Source organism: Physeter macrocephalus, unplaced genomic scaffold, assembly GCF_002837175.3.
Source record: "Physeter macrocephalus isolate SW-GA unplaced genomic scaffold, ASM283717v5 random_21, whole genome shotgun sequence".
NCBI classification, from domain to species: Eukaryota; Metazoa; Chordata; class Mammalia; order Artiodactyla; family Physeteridae; genus Physeter; species Physeter macrocephalus.
Window position 1 is genome coordinate 91294 of NW_021145309.1, and position 18210 is coordinate 109503.

The following is an 18210-nucleotide window of genomic DNA, read 5'->3' on the forward strand; positions in this document are numbered from 1 at the left end:
CTGAGGTAGACTGCTATTTATCCTCATTTTACAGATCAGAAAACTGAGGCAGTCTTGTCAGGTGGGACAATGGTGCCACCAGATTTGAACCCTCCTTAATTGTGCTTTTAGCAACTCCACTATACCAGACATTCACCTAGACTTTTAGGACTTCGGAATCCTGGGATAGATAGAACTCAGTGCAGGAAGACAGAGAAATCTAGGCTAGCCAAAGGGGAGAATTCTAGAATGTTCCAAAGATAGAATCTTGGACTGAGAACTTTCAAACAATAGACTCTCAAGCCGAGGGTTTGGGCCTCTATAGAAATTTAATTACAACCTCAAGGTCCTTATAATTTCAGAATCTAGGCCTCTGAGAGATTGAGGAGGCCTCTCAGAATAGCTGATTTGCCTCCTCCTTTCACAGTTGGGGAAACTGAGGCCCAAGGAGTGGAGGGGACTCTTAGCCCAAGGTCACACAATCCTAACACACCCAAATGAGCCAACAGCCCCAACAGGTTCTGTTCCGAGGCTTCCCAGACTGAGGCCAGAATCAGCATGCCCCAGCCTGCCCTGCTGCCCACGCCTGCACCCCAAGTCAAAGCTAAGTGGTCGGTTGGTGTAGTGGGGAGGTGGCAGAGCTGGTGGGCGTGGTGGCTACCATGGAGATGGGGGTGGTGCTGGCCTGACTAGTTCCTGGTGGCCTGGCTCCTTCCCACTGGGTTGGCAGCCACAGTGGCCCAGCCACCCCTGGCCAACTCCCTGTTCTTCCTGTTGACGCTGGGTCTGTGTGAACACGCTGAGTCTCCTCTGGGTGGGGACTCTGGGGAGAGAGAGCTGAGTGGTCCCTGTCCTCTGGAGCCCCTCCAGACTGACGGAGATGCCCCAGAATAACAAGTTAGGTCCAGGTGTGGAATCTAGTATGCTGACTTCTTGCAGGGTGACCTGGAACAAATGTTTCTGAGCCCCACTTTCTTTTTTGCTATGGAGGTTTTGATCATGGGATAAGGTATTAGCTGTAAAGCACCTGGCACAATTCTAGGGGGCAGTGTTCTCTCAGTAAATGGTTGTTTTATTTCATTGTACCCTCGAGTAACTAGCAAAGGTCCTGGCACATAGTAGGCAGCACCATCATCATTGTTGAAAAGATCCCCAGCATCTAGCACAGTGTCTCTTGGTCCCTAGTAGGCATTCAGTAATTGATAGTTACTATTATTGCAACCTCTGTTCACTATAATGTCTGTCACATAGTAGGTGGTCAATGGATAATTGTTGAAGGAATGATCACGTCTTATTAGGGCTGAGATAGAGAGATGGACCAGGAGCCACGTAAAGAGAGTGAACTGTCCTTAGCCTTCCTGGAGGGCTTTGCAGGAGTTGGCATTTCCCAGCAGGGGAAGTGGTGGGTCACAGCGCTTCCAGTGGAAGGAAGTAGGAGAGTAAAGGCACCGTCCCGCTCCTCAAGGCCCCAGGTTCTCTGTGGGCGGGCTCTGAGCAGGCTCTCCCCCGCCCCCCCTCCCCAAACGCAGGCGCCCCGCTGCGGCCAGCCGGCACCATGGACAGCGAGGCGTTCCAGAGCTCGCGGAACCTTCTGGACCTGAACTTCCAGTGTGAGCTGGGGTAGGGGGCGGGGCTTGGCGGGGAGGGGCCCGCGGGGCGGGGCGGGTGGGGGGAGGCTGGCCCCTGCCCAGAAATCCGGGTCCTCACTGCTACTCCCGGCCGCCCAGCTCTAGCCACGAAGCACATGGACGTGAAGCATATGGAGCTGGACACGGCGGCGGCCAAGGTGGACGAACTGACCAAGCAGTTGGAGTCGCTGTGGTCAGACTTGCCGGCGGCGTCTCTTGGCTCGCAGGCCAGAGCGCCGGCTAGGGTGAGCCTGCTTACCCTGGTCCCCACCCGAGCCCCCAAAGTCAGGTTCTTTCCTCCAGGAGTTCAGGCAAGCCTGTCCCATGGGGCTGTGCAGGCTGTGGGCTATTTAAAGGCACTTGTAGGATTAGTGGAAGTGGGGATCAGTGGAAGTGGACGTCTGTCAGGACCCTCGGAAGAAAAGGGTTTTTTTCTAAGCGGCACAAAGGCACTGTACATGCAAGCCCCAGCCCTGATTGCAGGGCTCCCTATGCCTGAATCTCCAGCCCCGTCCAACTCTCCAGGGTTGATTTTCGATCACCTCTATTGACCTACCAACACTCTACTATTGTCTCCTTTGACCCCTCAATGTCCCGACCTCCCTACAGCTGTCCCGGTACAGCCTCAGCCCTGTCCCCGAGCCCTTGGGCAGCCGCGGGTCTCCCCGGAAGGCGACCACCGACGGCGCAGACACCTCGTTCAGACGCTCCGAGAGCGCCCCGGTTCTGCACCCCTACAGCTCGCTGTCCGCTAAGGGCCGGCCGTCGTCACCGCGCACCCAGTTCTACCTGCAGCCGGATGCCTACGGCAGCCTGGACCGCGCGCCCTCGTCCCGGCCCCGCGCCTTCGATGGAGGCCGTGCGGCCTCGCCTCGCCCCGGCCCGCTCAGACAGCAGGGTTCCCCCACAACCTTTGACTTCTTGGGCCGTGCCCGCTCCCCGCGTGCCAGCCCTCTGGCCGAAGGGCCCCAGGCCTTCTTTCCCGAGCGCGGGCCCTCGCCTCGCGCCCCGACCGCAGCCTACGATGCGCCGACTGCCTTTGGGAGCCCCCTGCTGGGCCCTGGCGTCAGCGCCTTCGCCCCACCTCTGCACGCTCAAGGTGAACCAGGGGGCCGAACTTGGCGGGTGGGAGTGGCGCAAGGTCCGGGACCAGCTTCGGCCCCCCGTGCCCTCCCCCCATCCTCATGGGCAACCTCTCTCCAGACGACCTAACGCTTCGGCGGCGGCCCCCCAAAGCCTGGAACGAGTCTGACCTGGACGTGGCGTACGAGAAGAAGTCCTCGCAGACACGGAGCAATGAACGTGAGTGGTGCGAGGCCAAAGGAGTGGGGGATCCGGAGAGGCCTCCCCCAGACCCTAATAATTCCCGCCTCACAGGACTCGATGTCTTCGCACGGCCTCCTTCACCAGGCTTGCAGCTGGTACCCTGGAGAGAGAGCAGCCTGGATGGGCTGGGGGCCACCAGGAAGGTGAGGGGCCGGAGAAACTTGGGGAGGGGGCTGGTGGAAGAGGGTGGAGTCAGGGCTAGTCTTCTCCTCCTGGCTGCGCCCGCAGTTTCCGTACCCTTCCCCAGGCTCTTCCTTTATCCTGGATTTCCATCCCCTCCCTGACCCTCTTTCCTTTCCCTCCCTCTGTCTTCCCTCCCCTCCTTCTCTCCCTTCTCACCTTTTGCCTTTACCTCCCTCCTCCTTTCCTCCACTCCCTTATCATTCATTCCCTTATGCCTATCTTCCTCCCACCTGAGCCCCTTCTATCTTCCTTCCTTCCCTCTTTCTCCCCCAGGACAACTTCACCAGCGCCACTCTGCCCCGCAATTACAAGGTCTCCCCTCTGGCCAACGACAGGCGTTCTGACGTGGACAGCTACCGCCGATCGCTGGGCTCCGCGGGGTCATCAGGCACTTTGACCCGAAGCTGGCAGCCTGTCAGCCGCATCCCCATGCCTCCTTCCATCCCCCAGCCCCGAAGTGCCCCCCGCCAGCGCCCCATCCCCCTCAGCATGATATTCAAGCTGCAGAATGCCTTTTGGGAGCAGGGAGCCAGCAGGGCCATGCTCCCTGGCTCCCCCGTCTTCTCTCGAGCTCCCCTGCCTAAGCTGCTTCCCCAGCCCCAGCTGCCTCCACAGTCCCAGCCACAATTACAGCCTCAACCCCAGCTTCAAGCCCTTGCCCCAGTCCCCCAATCCCCCCAAGAGACCTGGTCCCCTGTGAGTGAAGGTGAGTCAGCAATGGGGGTTCCGGAGGGATGGGTGAAGGGAGGGCAGATGGCTGGGGACCAAACCAGCTTGGGGTCCCATCACAACCAAACACCTGTTTCCAGACATTGTCCCTGCAGAGAGCAAGGTCAGATGAGCCTGGGGATTTGCTCAGGAACTAGGGATAGCACAGTGCTTAAGCATGGACCCTGGAGTCAGACTGGCTGGCTCCACGCTGTGTGACCTTTGGCAAGTCAGTTAACCTCTCTGGACCTCAATTTCCTTGAGTGTAAAAGGCGAATAGTGATAGAACCTACCTTATTGGGGTGCAGTACTAGATTATTTAATCCACATAAAGTCCTTAAAATAGGGCCTGATGTATAGTAAGCCCTCAATAGCTATCATATTAATCATTATAATTATCAATAGTTTTTGGTGTGAGACCAGCGCAGGGCCTGGATTTAAGCAGAGTGGGTTTTGATCCCCTCTCTACCATTGACATGCTGTGTGACTGAGGGTAAATTAATTAACCCATCTGAGCTTACATTTTCTCATCTGTGAAGAGAGATTAATAACATTTACGTCATAGATTATGATGGACAGTCAATGAAATCATGTATAAAATGATCATTGTATATCTCTACCTGCTTTAGAAGCTCTGATAGAGAGGCAAGAAACGGAGAGAAGAGACCAACAAGTACCAAGATTCTAGTCCCAGCAATTTTCTTTCTTTCTGTATTTATTTTTGGCTGCCTCGGGTCTTCCTTGCTGCGCGCGGGCTTTCTCTAATGACAGTGAGCAGAGGCGGTGTGCAGGCTTCTCATTGCGGTGGCTTCTCTTATTCTGAGCCCGGGCTCCAGTAGTTGCGGCGCGTGGGCTCAGTAGTTGTGGCGCATGGGCTTAGTTGCTCCGCGGCATGTGGGATCTTCCCGGACCAGGGACTGAACCTGTGTCCCCTGCATTGGCAGGCAGATTCTTAACCCCTGCGCCACCAGGCAAGTCCTCAGCAATTTTCTGCCTGAGATGTTAGGAGAGGAAGTTCTTACAATCTTAGAAAATCAAGTTTATCATAATGGTAGGAGCAGAGATTCTGGAGTCAGATAGGACTGAGTTCAAATCCCAGCTGTGTGGCTTTAGGCAACTGACTTGCCTTCTCTGAGACTCAGTTTCCCTTTCTGTAATAATGAGGTGTTAGCCATATCAACGTCACAAGGTAGTGGTGAGAATTCAGTGATAGGCATGTAAAGCACGAGGCACATGCTAAGTGCTTGTTTAATGGGGGATGTCATAATTGTCTATTATTCACAACCCAGGGAAAGTGTAGCCCAGAGAAAGCAAGACACTGCCCTTAGGTCACACAGCAAATCAGGCATTTGTTGCAAGTCCTGGAAGTTGTGGGGAGGGAGTCTCTCGGGTCTCTTGGGACCCCTCCTTTGATGGGGCTCTTGCTCCTTCTAGGCCTCCCCAAACCTCCCACTGAGCTGGAGCCTGAACTGGAGCTGGAGGGGCTGCTGACACCAGGGCTGGAGGCTGGTGATGCAGATGAAGGCACTGTAACTCGGCCCCTTAGTCCCACACGGCTGCAGCCAGCGCTGCCGCCCGAGGCACAGTCAGTGCCCGAGCTGGAGGAGGTGGCACGGGTGCTGGCAGAAATTCCACGGCCCCTCAAACGCAGGGGCTCCATGGAGCAGAGCCCTACTGTAGCCCTGCCCCCCACCCACAAGAAGCAGTACCAGCAGATCATCAGCCGCCTCTTCCATCGTCACGGTGGGCCTGGGGGGCCCGAGCCTGAGCTGTGTCCCATCACTGAGGGACCTGAGACCAGGGCAGGGCCCCCTGCTCCAGCCCCACCAGCTCCCATACCACTCCCAGCCCCTCTCCAGAGCAGCCCACCAGAGCAGCCACAGAGCATGGTAAGTAATATAGGAGGAAACTGGGGTATATTACTTAGCATATGGAAGCATCCCTTCCCTTTTAGGACAGAACCTGGAAATTGCACGCATCACATCTGGCGCATTCCACTGGCCAGGAACCCAGCTGCAAGGGAAGCTGGGAAATGTAGTTTTAAATCTAAGTGTACCTGTGCTCAGAAGAAAGGGAGAACATATATGGAAGGGCATTCAGAAGTCTTGGCCACGTAGAGATTTTCTCTGCTCCTCTCCGGTAACCTGTCCCCCCAGGGCGTCCCTTCAGGAATCTTAGAGTCTTCCAACCTGGAAATGACTTCGTCTTGGCATGACAGAGGGTTTATTCTGGGGTCTGAAAAGCCTGCCTGAATCAAGGCAGTCACCATTTCTCTCCCTAGTTGCCACAGCCTCTCATGTCCGCCTTCTCTGGGGAGCTGCTCTCTCCTCTTACACCTCAGCAAGCCTGTGCCATGGCTAGAAATGGCCCACCCAGCCCTGACTCAAAATGACCTCTCAGTTCAAGTCTATGGTGTCCTCTGACTGTAGTCAGAGCTTCTTCCATTCAGATTTTCAAGAACAAGTCTCTGGTCTCTGAGGCTGTGGGTGTCGTGGTTAAGTGCACCAGCGGCAGAGCTAGGCTGCCTGGGTTCAAATCCCAGCTCCACAGCACTTATCGGCTGTGCAACCTTGGGCCAGACACATAGTCTCTCTGTGCCTCAGTTTCCTCATCTGGAGAATGGGGATGAAAATAAGCACAGGGTTGCTGTGGGGATTTAATACATTAATACAGTGCTTAGAATAGTGCCTGGCACTTAACTATTAACTATTATTATTGTTATCATTTGACCAGGGGCTGGTCTCCTGCTGATCTTGGTCTGGTCTCTGCATCGTGGCTTGGAGGGGGTGGGGTGTAGTCACATGGAACAATCCTGATTGCTCAGTGTGGGTACACAGATGGAGGAGGACAATTCCCAGAGAAGACGTGGGGGCCAGATGGACCCCCAAATGCCTATTCCCAGGCCCTTCTGAGGGTGGAGCCGAGAAATGTTGAGGCTCAGGATCTTGAAATCAAGAATGGAAGAATGACAGTGTCTTGAAATGGTCAAGTTGCCTCATTGTAGAATCACAAAGTTCTGGCCACAGAGAAACCTGAACACTCACAGAATTCAAAAATTAAATCCTGGCATCACAAACTCAGAAGAGTGAAATTTCAGAATTCCAGAACGCTGAAGGTTTGCACAGGATCTTAGAATTAAAAAGTTAGTAACACAAACCCTGGTTATTACTGATTCTTGAAGTCCCCAGAACTGAAAATTAAAGACTCATCATTTGAATCTTAAATCATAGATTAGTGCACGAATATGTTATAATACAGAATTTTATTTTAAGTGAATATTTTCCACTAGAAAGGAACACACAAACATAGTAACTCGGAAGAAATAGATAAAAGTCGAATAAAGAGGCCCAAATAACAGCATTCAGACAGAACCACGATTAACATTTTGAGTATTTCCTTCCAATCTTTTGGAATGAAATTCTCACCATGAAATATTCAAGTTCTCAATCATAGAATCTTGGGAATGCAACGTCCTGGGTCCTCAGCAATTTGAAATGGCACAACTTAGCATTTCTGGACTCACACATATTGGAAACTTAGCATCAGAGAATTTTTAAATGAGTGGCTCGTGGGATCTTCAAATTCCAGAATCTTGAAATCATTGACATCGAAGACCAGAATCACAAATGCTATATGCTTAGAATAAATGAATTTTGTAGGACACTTGAAAATCAAAAATAAGAAGGCACAAGGAATAATATGATAAATATTCTAATTCCAAACATCTGAAATTAACACTTGGTAACATCTTGTCACGTGTGCTGCCTAGCATTTTTTTTAAAAAATATATAAAAGAAATGAAACTATGGATTGAATATCTGGCTTCCACAATCATCAACCTCACGGTCTCCAAGCTTCCTCTCAGGTCTCAGGGCCCAAGATTCCAAAATCACCCGATTACCTGAGTGTTGCAGGGAACCAGAGGCTGTAGAACTGAGGGACCCTCCTTCCCATGGCCCTCTGGGACTCAGGCTATGTTACGTTCCTGGGTTCCAATGTCAGCCCTGTCTAGTTGGATGACCTGGAGTGGCCGCCTGGTCCCTGAGCCTCTGTTTCCCCGCTCTGAGGAATGGGTATATTAGCAATCCCCGCCAAGCCGCTGAAGCCCCGGTCCTGTCCCCCAGGAGATGCGCTCCGTGCTGCGGAAGGCCGGCTCCCCGCGCAAGGTCCGTCGCGCGCGCCTCAACCCGCTCGTGCTGCTGCTGGACGCCGCGCTGACCGGGGAGCTGGACGTGGTGCAGCAGGCGGTGAAGGAGGTGAGTGCTGCCGGACGGAAGGGCGGGCGGGGTGGGGGCGGTAGACGCTGGAGAGCAGCCGCGGGACTGAGCCTCTCCGTCCCCCGGCTCGTCCAGATGAACGACCCGAGCCAGCCCAACGAGGAGGGCATCACCGCCCTGCATAACGCCATCTGCGGCGCCAACTACCCCATCGTGGACTTCCTCATCGCGGCGGGTGCCAACGTCAACTCCCCCGACAGCCACGGCTGGTGAGTCCTGACCTCGCGCGGCCGGCGTGGGGCGGGGAAGGCGCTGCGGGCCCCAGCGCGGCCTCTCACGCCTGCCTCCCACGCCTAGGACACCGTTGCACTGCGCGGCGTCCTGCAACGACACGGCCATCTGCATGGCGCTGGTGCAGCACGGCGCGGCGATCTTCGCCACCACGCTCAGTGACGGCGCCACCGCCATCGAGAAGTGCGACCCCTACCGCGAGGGTTACGTCGACTGCGCCACTTACCTGGCAGGTGCGAGGCAGGGCTGGGGCGCCTCGGTGGGCGGGTTGGGCCACCTCTGGGGGAGGGCGTCGCGGGGACTGGGACACCCAGCTGGTAGATGTCGGGCGGGGGAAGGCGGCAGACTGCGGCTCCTGAGAGAGGACGCAGGGGGCTGTACCGACCTTGTGGCAGCATCACCGAGGAGGGGCCGGCGGGATGGACCACCTGCAGGGGTGGGGCACTGGGCCTCCCACCTGGCAGGTGCAAGAAGGGTGTGTGGGCGCAGCAGACTGTGCCACCTTCGAGAGAGAGGGGGACAGGGGAACTGTGCCACGCAAGCTGGACACCTGTAGGGAGAAGAGCAGGTGTGGAGACTGCGCCGCTTTATCTGCTTTCTCATCCACGGGGGTGGGGAGTTGGACGTTCCAACTATACCATCTACCTGGCCTAGGGCTGGGCACATGGGCTGTGCTACCTGTGGGAAATACAGCACCGCACAGGTGAGAGGTGAGCAGGCCATGGCTTCTGGGGAGGAGCTTGGGGACCCTTCCACTCCTAGTGAGACACGAGACTGTACCATATATCTCCGGGGGGGGGGCACATCACTTAAACAGGTGATGGGAGGAACTAGGTAGGCCGTATCCTGGGGAAGCGCCTAGGGTCTGTAGCGCTCACCAGGAGGGGCCAACTCTATCATAAGGCGGGGTTGGGGACCTCAGAGAATTGGGGAAAGGCAGGCTGTAGGACCTGGGGGTGGGACAATGTATTTGAGAGGTGAGCCTGGAGGGACTACACGACAGCCTGCTGTGCCGTGGCCGAAAGTGGGTGGGAGCCATGGGGCTGTAACACCTGCCTTAGTGGTGAGCAGCCGCAGGCCAGGGCTGGACCGCTGGGGCGGGAAGTAGACCGTCCACTGAAGCTTTGGGAAGGGGGACTGTGACCACCTTTGTCACAGGTAGATGAAGCCTATGAGATAAGAAGATTGTACCTCCTACCTGCCTGGACTTGGAGAGTTCTGTGAGGATGAAGCAGAGATTGAACGGCACGCTTGCGGGCGCGGGGGGCGGTGGTGGAGAGGAGGAGAAACTGGAGCACGGTGGACTGAACCATTAAAGAGGGGGGAGCATGGTGGACCGTACCATCTGGAAAGGGGGCTAAATCCCTGATGGGATTAAAGGGGGTTCGGGTGGCCTATACTATCTGGAAATTTATTACATCCTCTTTGAGATTTTATCTTTTGGGGAGGGGGCGCAGTGTGCACTGCACCATCTGGAAAGGGGGAGTTGGGACCACTGTGGGGAGGAGTGGGGCTGAACCATCTGAAGGAGGGGTTGAGTCATCTATGGAGACTGTACCACTTACGGGGGGGGACGACCGTACTTCTAGGAGTGATACAGGGACTTAACCAGATATGAGCGCAAATGGGGACCACTGACCCTGCCTCGGGGGTTGGTGGCCCGGCTTGATGGCACCCCAGTGTTTTAGAGACTGTCAGTCCTGGCAGCTGACTCCAGCTCAGGCCCCCCTCTCCACACAGGGGTACACAACTTTTCAAGTGGCTCATTCCCCAAGGTGAGGCTGGCGCCAAATCTCAGGGTCTGTCCCTGTCCCCAGCGTGTCATATCCCTGTGTTCCCGGCCCCCCTGAACCGGGCACTGACGATCCCTGCGGTTTCATGTTTCAGATGTGGAGCAGAGCATGGGGCTGATGTACAACGGGGTGGTGTACGCTCTCTGGGATTACAGCGCTGAGTTTGGAGACGAGCTGTCGTTCCGCGAGGGCGAGTCGGTCACCGTGCTGCGGAGGGATGGGCCAGAGGAGACGGACTGGTGGTGGGCCGCGCTGCACGGCCAGGAGGGCTACGTGCCCCGTAACTACTTCGGGGTGAGCCCAGAAGCGATATTGTGAGGAAAGGGGTGATCCCACGGGGAAAAAGGGCAAGAGAGACAGTGCATTACATTGGGGAGGCGGGGAGGTCAGAAGAGTCCATTATCGGTTGTGGGGAGGTGAGGATGAGCCCATTATAATAACGGGGGAGATAAGGGAGATCCTCTTTTAGTTAGGGGAGGAAGAGCCACTTACTGGTGGTACTTCGTGGGGTACTCACCAGTACTGCCTTCCTAGTTATTTGATTGGTTCGTGCTCAATCAAATATTTTTATTATTCCTAATTATATTCATGGGGAGGTAAAGAAGAATGTATTCTAGCCAAGGAGAGTCATGAAGCATCCCATCTTGGTGATGGGGGCAGTTAAAGAATTGTGTATTACAGGCATGGAAGCTTTTGTTACACTGCATTCGGCAGGGTGAGGAAGAATCCATTAATAAAATCCTGGTAGAACTGAGGGAGATACTATTAGGTTAGGGGAGGAGACCAGGAAGATCCCATTATATTCCTGGGAGAGAAGACGATTCCTTTAATTGGGGAGTAGGTGGAGGTGGGTCCCAACCAGACAGCCACGGTGGTAGGGAGAGGCGGGCGTCTTTTTTATGGCCGTATGGGAGACTCGGAAATACTCCATTTCATCAAGCCTGCTGCTGATTGGAAGGCTCCAGCTGGTGCTTGCAGCTGACAGGGGATTCTGGTGTGGTTTGGGAGACACTGAGAGAGTCCATTAGGAAGGGATGGGAGGATGGAGACAGTCCGCGTGTTTGGGGGTGGATCAGGTGACTGTATTAAGTTTGGGGTGGAATGAAGGGGTGGGAGCTCCTGGTGTCTGAAGAGCCCGTCTTCCCTCAGCTCTTCCCCAGGGTGAAGCCTCAGAGGAATAAGGTCTAGCTGGAGAGAAGGACTTTTCGAAGGGAGACAGGAGAAAGCAGCAGCTGCCTTCATTCCAGAACTTCTCCTCCCTTACTGCTGCATCTCTCTGCGCCCCAAATCCTTGCAGGGGCGAGGTCCTTGCCAACACCTCTCTGCTTCCCTGGAAGCCCTGGGGAGAAGGAGAACCCCAGCCTGAAATTTAGGAAACTGCCTTAGCTGTGGGAGGTCGTGGTGGGGCTGGGAATCATTGGGGGCAAGAGAAACCCCCCCCATTTGCCAAGTCACATCCTGTCCAAAGTGCCTCCTGCTCCCACCCACCCCCGCCCCCCAAAAGCAAGGCAACCCACCATCCCAGCGGAGCCTGGAGTGGGTCACCGCCACTGGATTTTCCCAGGAGTCACCGCGCCACTATCTCTACCAACAGCCTTCAGGGGCCAGGTGAGGCATATTAGTCTCTATCAGCATCCCTGTCCCCCTCTCTCCCCAGTCAAGTGCCTTTACACAGTGCCCGTTTTATGACAAAATGGGGACTTTTTCATTATGAATAAAGGTAGTTTGCACAGAAATTGACTTCCTTCTCTTTGAACTCCATTCTGACTTAATAATTCTCCTCATTGTTACTATTTTTGGTAAACCAATCTTAAAGTAGCCCCTTTGGAAGGGATTTCCCTCGTGTAAATCCAATCCTTCCTCTTTCAAATATGCCTGCTTTTTTTTTTTTTTTTTTGTAGCGTCTTGACCTTTTTTTCATGTTTTGGATTCTTCTTTTTAAGCGTCCTTAAGCTTAAAGACATAAAATGTCTGAAAATCTATCATCTGAAGTTTGGTGCCATCTCCTCCTGTAATTTGGTGTGTCTGCTGGCTCTCACTCACGGTGGCTTGTTTCCTCATGTGTATTGAAATTATGCATTGTGAGATCCATCTTCAACAGGGCTTTATCTACTGGAAATCCATGTGGACTTTTTGAGGGTCTGACCCTGAAGAGTGATTTTCCTTCACCTCTTCCCCACTTTTTTATTTCATAAACTGCCCCTTGAAGACTTCGACACATCAGAACCCTTTCTCTCTTCTGGTTTGTATTTCTTTACAAATCATAAAACTTCAACATTGTCATTGTCTGCAATGTCCAAAACAACTCACGTGGGAATTTTAATTATTTTTAATTAATTTAAATTAAATAAGAATTAAGGATTCAATTCCTCAGTCACACTAGCCACTTTTCAAGTGCTCAGTAGCCACATGTGGCTAGTGGCTACCATTTTGGACAGTGCAGATAGAGAACATTTTCATCATCCCAGAAAGTTCTATTGAGTAAAGCTGACATACATTTCCATCATCCAGAAGTTCCATCATGCCTCTTCCCAGTCAATATATGCATGTCTCCTCCCCATAAGGGGTAGCCGCTTCTAACACTGCTGATTAATTTTCATGAATGTACTTTATTTATTTATTTATTTATTTTGTTTTATTTTATTTATTTATTTTTTTTTTGCGGTACACGGGCCTCTCACTGCTGTGGCCTCTCCCGTTGCTGAGCACAGGCTCCAGACGCGCAGGCCCAGCGGCCATGGCTCACGGGCCCAGCCGCTCCGCGGCATGTGGGATCCTCCCGGACCGGGGCACGAACCCGCGCCCCCTGCATCGGCAGGCGGACTCCCAACCACTGCGCCACCAGGGAAGCCCCCATGAATGTACTTTAAAAATCAAATGGTACTGGTACTAAGATATTTGTAATGAAGAAAAACAGTCCTCCTGCTACCTCTCCCTACTCCCATCTGCTTTCCAGAGGCCACCACTTTCAATTGCTATAGCTGTTTCCTCTGGTATTTTCTTGTATGTTTCTAAATATGCTGGCATTGCTGTTTCTTGATTTCTCAATTTTAGGCATTCTCTACTGATTTCCTGGTATAGTAGATGAGGTTTGAGGTCTATTAATCTGACTCTACTTTCCCTCTCCTCAATGAAATCATAATTTTTATATCAATCAATCGTTTTTTAAATGTTGTGATATGTAAATATGTTTTCACTGCAGAGCCATGCAGTATATTAGAATTTTCTCTTCACAAACTTCTACATTTTTGAGAATTAAATTTACCTTTGTCACTTGCTAAATTTTATTTGCACCTATACTTAATATTTTTCAAATGTTCCATGGAATCTTCCATATTACTAACAGCTCACTCAAGCTTTTTTTTCCTCCCTCCTAAAGTCCTTTCTCCTACTTGAATGTGGACTTGATGCTTTCTAGGCCTACACTAAGCTCTCTTGGACTTCCCTGTGTTGGATATTGTTTCCTGGATTCCATGTCTATGGAATCTTTGTTGACTCCTCATTTTGCTGGAGCACATGCTCCAGTCGTTCCCTTAAAAGGGAGAGGAAGAGATAAAGATTTTTGAGTTCTTGCATGGCTTAATATATCTTCATTTTATCCTCCAACTTTATTACGGTTTGGCTGGGTATAAAATTCTAGGTTGGAAATATATGTATCCCTTGTCACTCAAATCTATTTTCTTCCTAGGTTGGAATGCAAGTTTGGATAACAAAGGAAACCTGTTTGGTTTTTTTTTTCTTCCCCTCAGATTTGTTTTCATTCTCTCTGTGCTTTGAACTTGTATTTGACTTGCTTTATTCTGGAAGCTTTTGTGATCTTCTCTCTTTCTCTGGTTCTGAAATTTCATGAGGATATGCTTCACTGTAGCTTTTATTCATTAATCATTCTGACCCTAAGTCTGTCCTTTCAATCTGGAGACTCATAGCCTTTGCTTCTGGGAAATTTTCTTGTATATTTATGTGTTGGTTTCTGTGTGTGTGTGTGTGTGTGTGTGTGTGTGTGTGTGTGTGTGTGTGTGTTGGTTTCTTCTTCGTTTTCTTGCTCTCTTTTTCTGGAATTTTTATTATTTGGATGTTGAATCTTCTGGTTTGAGCTTTCAGTTTTCTTATCTTTTCACCACTATTTTCCATCTCTTTGTTAATTTTCCCCTTACTTTCGAGGAAATTTCCTTGACTTTATCTTCTAATCCTTTTATTAAAATTTATGTTTCATCTATTATTTTGAATTCCCAAGAACTCTTTCTTGTTATTTAATTATTCATTTTTCATAGCCTCCAGTTCCTATTTTATAAATGTGATATCATCTATTATCTTGCTAGGTATTTTTTATAGTATTTTAGTTACAGGTGTTTTTGTGTTTGTTTTGTAGCTTTCTTTTTTTTCCTGTGTAATCTTTGTTTCTTCTGGGCTTCTTTATTTTGTATGTGTTTACACTAGTCTGATCTCTCTTTTGCATAACAGAGATATGTTAGTTTCCCATTACTGCTATAACAAATTATCACAAACTTAGTAGGTTAAATAACACAAATTTATTGTCTTTTAATTCTGGGGGTCAGAAGTCTGAAACAGGTCTCAGCGGGCTAAAATCAAGGTGTTGTCAGGGCCATGTTCTTCTGGGGGGAATCTGTTTCCTTGCCTTTTCCAGTTTCTAGAGGTTGCCTAGATTTCTACCAACAGTCTGTTTATGACGATTTAGTGTTCTCTAAGATTATAGAGATTTACTCTACCTTACTCCTCACTTCCTTCTGAGTCCTCACTAGCAGAATTTCTAACACCCATATTTCTACAGATGGTCTACAAGGCTATCTAGGCTTTTCCCATCATCTTCTCAACATTCTTCCAGCCTCTGCCCATTGTCCAAGTCCAAATCCACTTCCACATTTTTAGGTATTTGTTACAGCAGCACCCCACTTCCAGTACCAAAATCTGCACTAGCTTCCCTTCACTGCTTGTAACAAATTGTCACAAACTTGGAGGCTTAAACAATACAAATTTATTATCTTACCATCTGGAGGTCAGACATCTGAAATGGGTCTCACTGAACTAAAATCCAGGTGTCAGCAGGGCTGAGTTCCTTTCTGGAGACTATGGGAAAGAAGCCCTTGCCTTGCCTTTTCTAGTTTCTAGAATCTGGCTGTATTCCTTGGTTCATGGCCCCCTTCTGTCTTCAAAGCCAGCTCTTGCATCACTTCCATCTCATACTTCCATTGTCACATCTTTATCTCTTGACTCTGACCCTCCTGGCTCCCTCTTTCACTCTGGCTACACTGGACCCATCCAGATAATCCAGGATAATCTCCCCATCTCAGAATCTTTAACTTAGTCACATTTGCAAAGTCCTTTTTGCCACATCAGGTAGCAAAGGAGAATAAGTAAACAAGGAGACAGGGCTTTCCTGGTGGCGCAGTGGTTAAGAATCCACCTGCCAATGCAGGGGACACGGGTTCGATCCCTAGTCCGGGAAGATCCCACATGCTGCGGAGCAACTAAACCCGTGCACCACAACTACTGAGCCTGTGCTCTAGAGCCCGTGAGCCACAACTACCGAAGCCCGCACGCCTAGAGCCCGTGCTCCACAGCAAGAGAAGCCACTGCAATGAGAAGCCCGTGCACTGCAACGAAGAGTAGCCCCCGCTAATGAGAAGCCCGTGCACTGCAACGAAGAGTAGCCCCCGCTCGCCGCAACTAGAGAAAGCCCGTATGCAGCAACGAAGACCCAAAGCAGCCAAATAAATAAATAAAATTTAAAAACAAAACAAACAATAAAAACTCCACGCAGACAGAAGTCCCTGCTCTCAAATTCAAACAGTATCTGGAACTTTGATTATATTAAGCAATTATTACTCCTCTTTTTTGAGATGTGCTATGATATTATGGTTATGCTTTTATAAAGAGTCTTTACTTTTAGAGCTACATTCTGAAATACTGATGGATGAAATGATATGATGTCTGGGATTTGTTTCAAAATAATCAACTGGTGGGAGGGGAAGTGGTTGGGGTGTAGATGAAGCAAGATCAGCCCTGAGTTCAAGATCGATAAAGCTTCATGTATGTAGGGCTTCGTTAGACTATTCTCTCAACTTTTGTATCCATTTGAAATTGTCCTTAATAACCGGTGATAAAATGCCCCCGGTTTTGTAGAGCTGACATTCTAGTGGAAGAGACAGACAATAAACAAAATGATAAGCAAAAAATATATTCTATCAGATGCTGATCGCTGCTATGGAAAAAAACTAAAGCAGAAGTGGATATATTGTGCCTGATTGGAGGTGTATTCATTCATTTCCTCTGGCTACTGTCACAAATGACCCCCAAACTCAGTGGCTTAAAACAACACACATTTATTTTCTTACAATTCGTAAAATCAGAAGTCTGAGGTTAGTTTCACTGGGCTGAAACGAAGGTGCTGGCAGGGCTGCACTCCCTCCAGAGGCTGTAGCGAAGAATCAATTTCCTTGTCTTTTCCAGCTTCTAGAGCTGCATTCTTGACATTCCTTGGCTCTGCCCTCTTCCTCCAACTTCAAAGCCCACAGCGTGGCATCCTGCTTCAGTGTAGCACTGCCTCTGTTTCTGTCCTGCTGTCAAATCTCCCTCTTATGAGGACACGCGATTACATTTAGGACGCACCTTGATATCTCTCAAGATCCTTAACCATCACACCTGCAAATTCCCTTTTGCCATATGCGGAAGGAAAATAAAAATGGAGTCAGTACGGCTAAGAGAACTCTCTAAAATTGAGCTGGGAGGCCATCGACGAAGTGTGACTTACGCACATCCCAGCCTGGATGGAATCTGACCTTTTGATCACTTATTGTCTTAACATAGGCATCAAGAACATCTGCCAAGGGACTTCCCTGGTGGCACAGTGGTTAAGAATCCGCCTGCCAACGCAGGGGACACGGGTTCAAGCCCCGGTCCGGGAAGATCCCCCATGCCGCAGAGCAAATAAGTCTGTGCGCCGCAACTACTGAGCCCGAGCTCTAGAGCCCACAAGCCACAACTACGGAAGCCTGCACGCCTAGAGCCCGTGCTCCGCAACAGGAGAAGCCACCGTAATGAGAAGCCCGTGCACCTGCTCGCTGCAACTAGAGGAAGCCTGCGCGCTGCAACTAGAGACAGCCTGCGTGCAGCAACGGAGACCCACGCAGCCAAAAATAAATAAATAAATAAATTTATAAAATTAAAAAAAAAAAAAAAAAAGAACATCTGCCAAAAATGCAAGATACTTATCGGACCCTTACCCTAAAATAAATCATGACAGCCTATCTACCTGTGGGACCCTTACCCTAAAATAACTCTTGATTCCTTAAGAACAAGTATTCCCTGGCTTGTGTCAGAGCCAATCACGATTCTCACCAGACAACTTTAACAACCTTGTGGCTTTTGTTTTATAAACCCCTGATGCTTTCTCTTCCCCAGAACACTCCTTCAGTTTTACCCGAATCTATCTCCTGAATTGCAATTCTTTTTTTTAAAAAAAATTTTTATCAGAGTATAGTTGATTTACAATGTTGTGTTAGTTTCAGGTGTACAGCCTGAATTGCAATTCTTAAGACCCCATATAAACTCTTGCGTGCAACCTTCTGTGTTTTGTTTTGTTTTTGGTTGACACATGTAACCTATGAACATTCATAGGTTCCAGGGCCTGGAGATCTTTGGGGGCCATTATTCAGCCTATCCAGGGTGTTTTGCAATTTAAACAGGGTGGTCAGGGAGGGCCTCGCTGAGGAAAGGACTCTCGAGGAAGACTCTAGGAAGGCTTGAGAGAGGTGAGGAAAGAAGCCATGCAGAGATCTGAGAGAAGAGCCTTTCAGACAGAGAATAGTGACTAAGGCCAGGAGGAGGCAGGAGGCAGTCATTCTAATTGGCTGCTGTCAATCACCCCTGCTTCCAGGTATTCATGCCCTTCAGTAGCCCCTCCCCCTGACTGAGGGCTTTGCAATACACTAAGTCCTCACTATCCATGGGTTCCGCTCAACCAACAGCGGATTGAAAATACAGTCGTCCCTTGGTATAAGCAGGGGGGGATTGGGTCCAGACCCCCACGGATACCAAAAATCTGTGAATACTGAAGACTGTCATACA

At 50.4% G+C, this 18210-nt stretch overlaps 1 protein-coding gene across 7 annotated transcripts in view; it reads left to right on the forward strand.

Moving 5' to 3' along the window:
- PPP1R13L (protein phosphatase 1 regulatory subunit 13 like) overlaps positions 1–18172 on the forward strand; it is a 22498-nt gene extending 4326 nt beyond the window's left edge. For 3 of the 7 annotated variants that reach the window (XM_024132433.3, XM_024132431.3, XM_024132432.3), the window contains 12 exons: positions 1509–1589; positions 1707–1852; positions 2217–2706; positions 2811–2909; positions 2985–3076; positions 3390–3822; positions 5259–5713; positions 7949–8080; positions 8177–8310; positions 8399–8565; positions 10220–10419; positions 16951–18168. In XM_024132433.3, the coding sequence (XP_023988201.2) occupies positions 1535–1589; positions 1707–1852; positions 2217–2706; positions 2811–2909; positions 2985–3076; positions 3390–3822; positions 5259–5713; positions 7949–8080; positions 8177–8310; positions 8399–8565; positions 10220–10419; positions 16951–16998 (2451 nt within the window). In that variant the 5' untranslated portion in view covers positions 1509–1534 and the 3' untranslated portion in view covers positions 16999–18168. Of the gene's footprint in view, positions 1–406; positions 591–1508; positions 1590–1706; positions 1853–2216; positions 2707–2810; positions 2910–2984; positions 3077–3389; positions 3823–5258; positions 5714–7948; positions 8081–8176; positions 8311–8398; positions 8566–10219; positions 10420–11274; positions 11979–16950 lie in introns of those variants that run through there. The other 4 variants (XM_055082153.1, XM_055082150.1, XM_055082151.1 and 1 more) reach the window with 3 other exon arrangements.
- Positions 18173–18210: the final 38 nt, after the last annotated feature.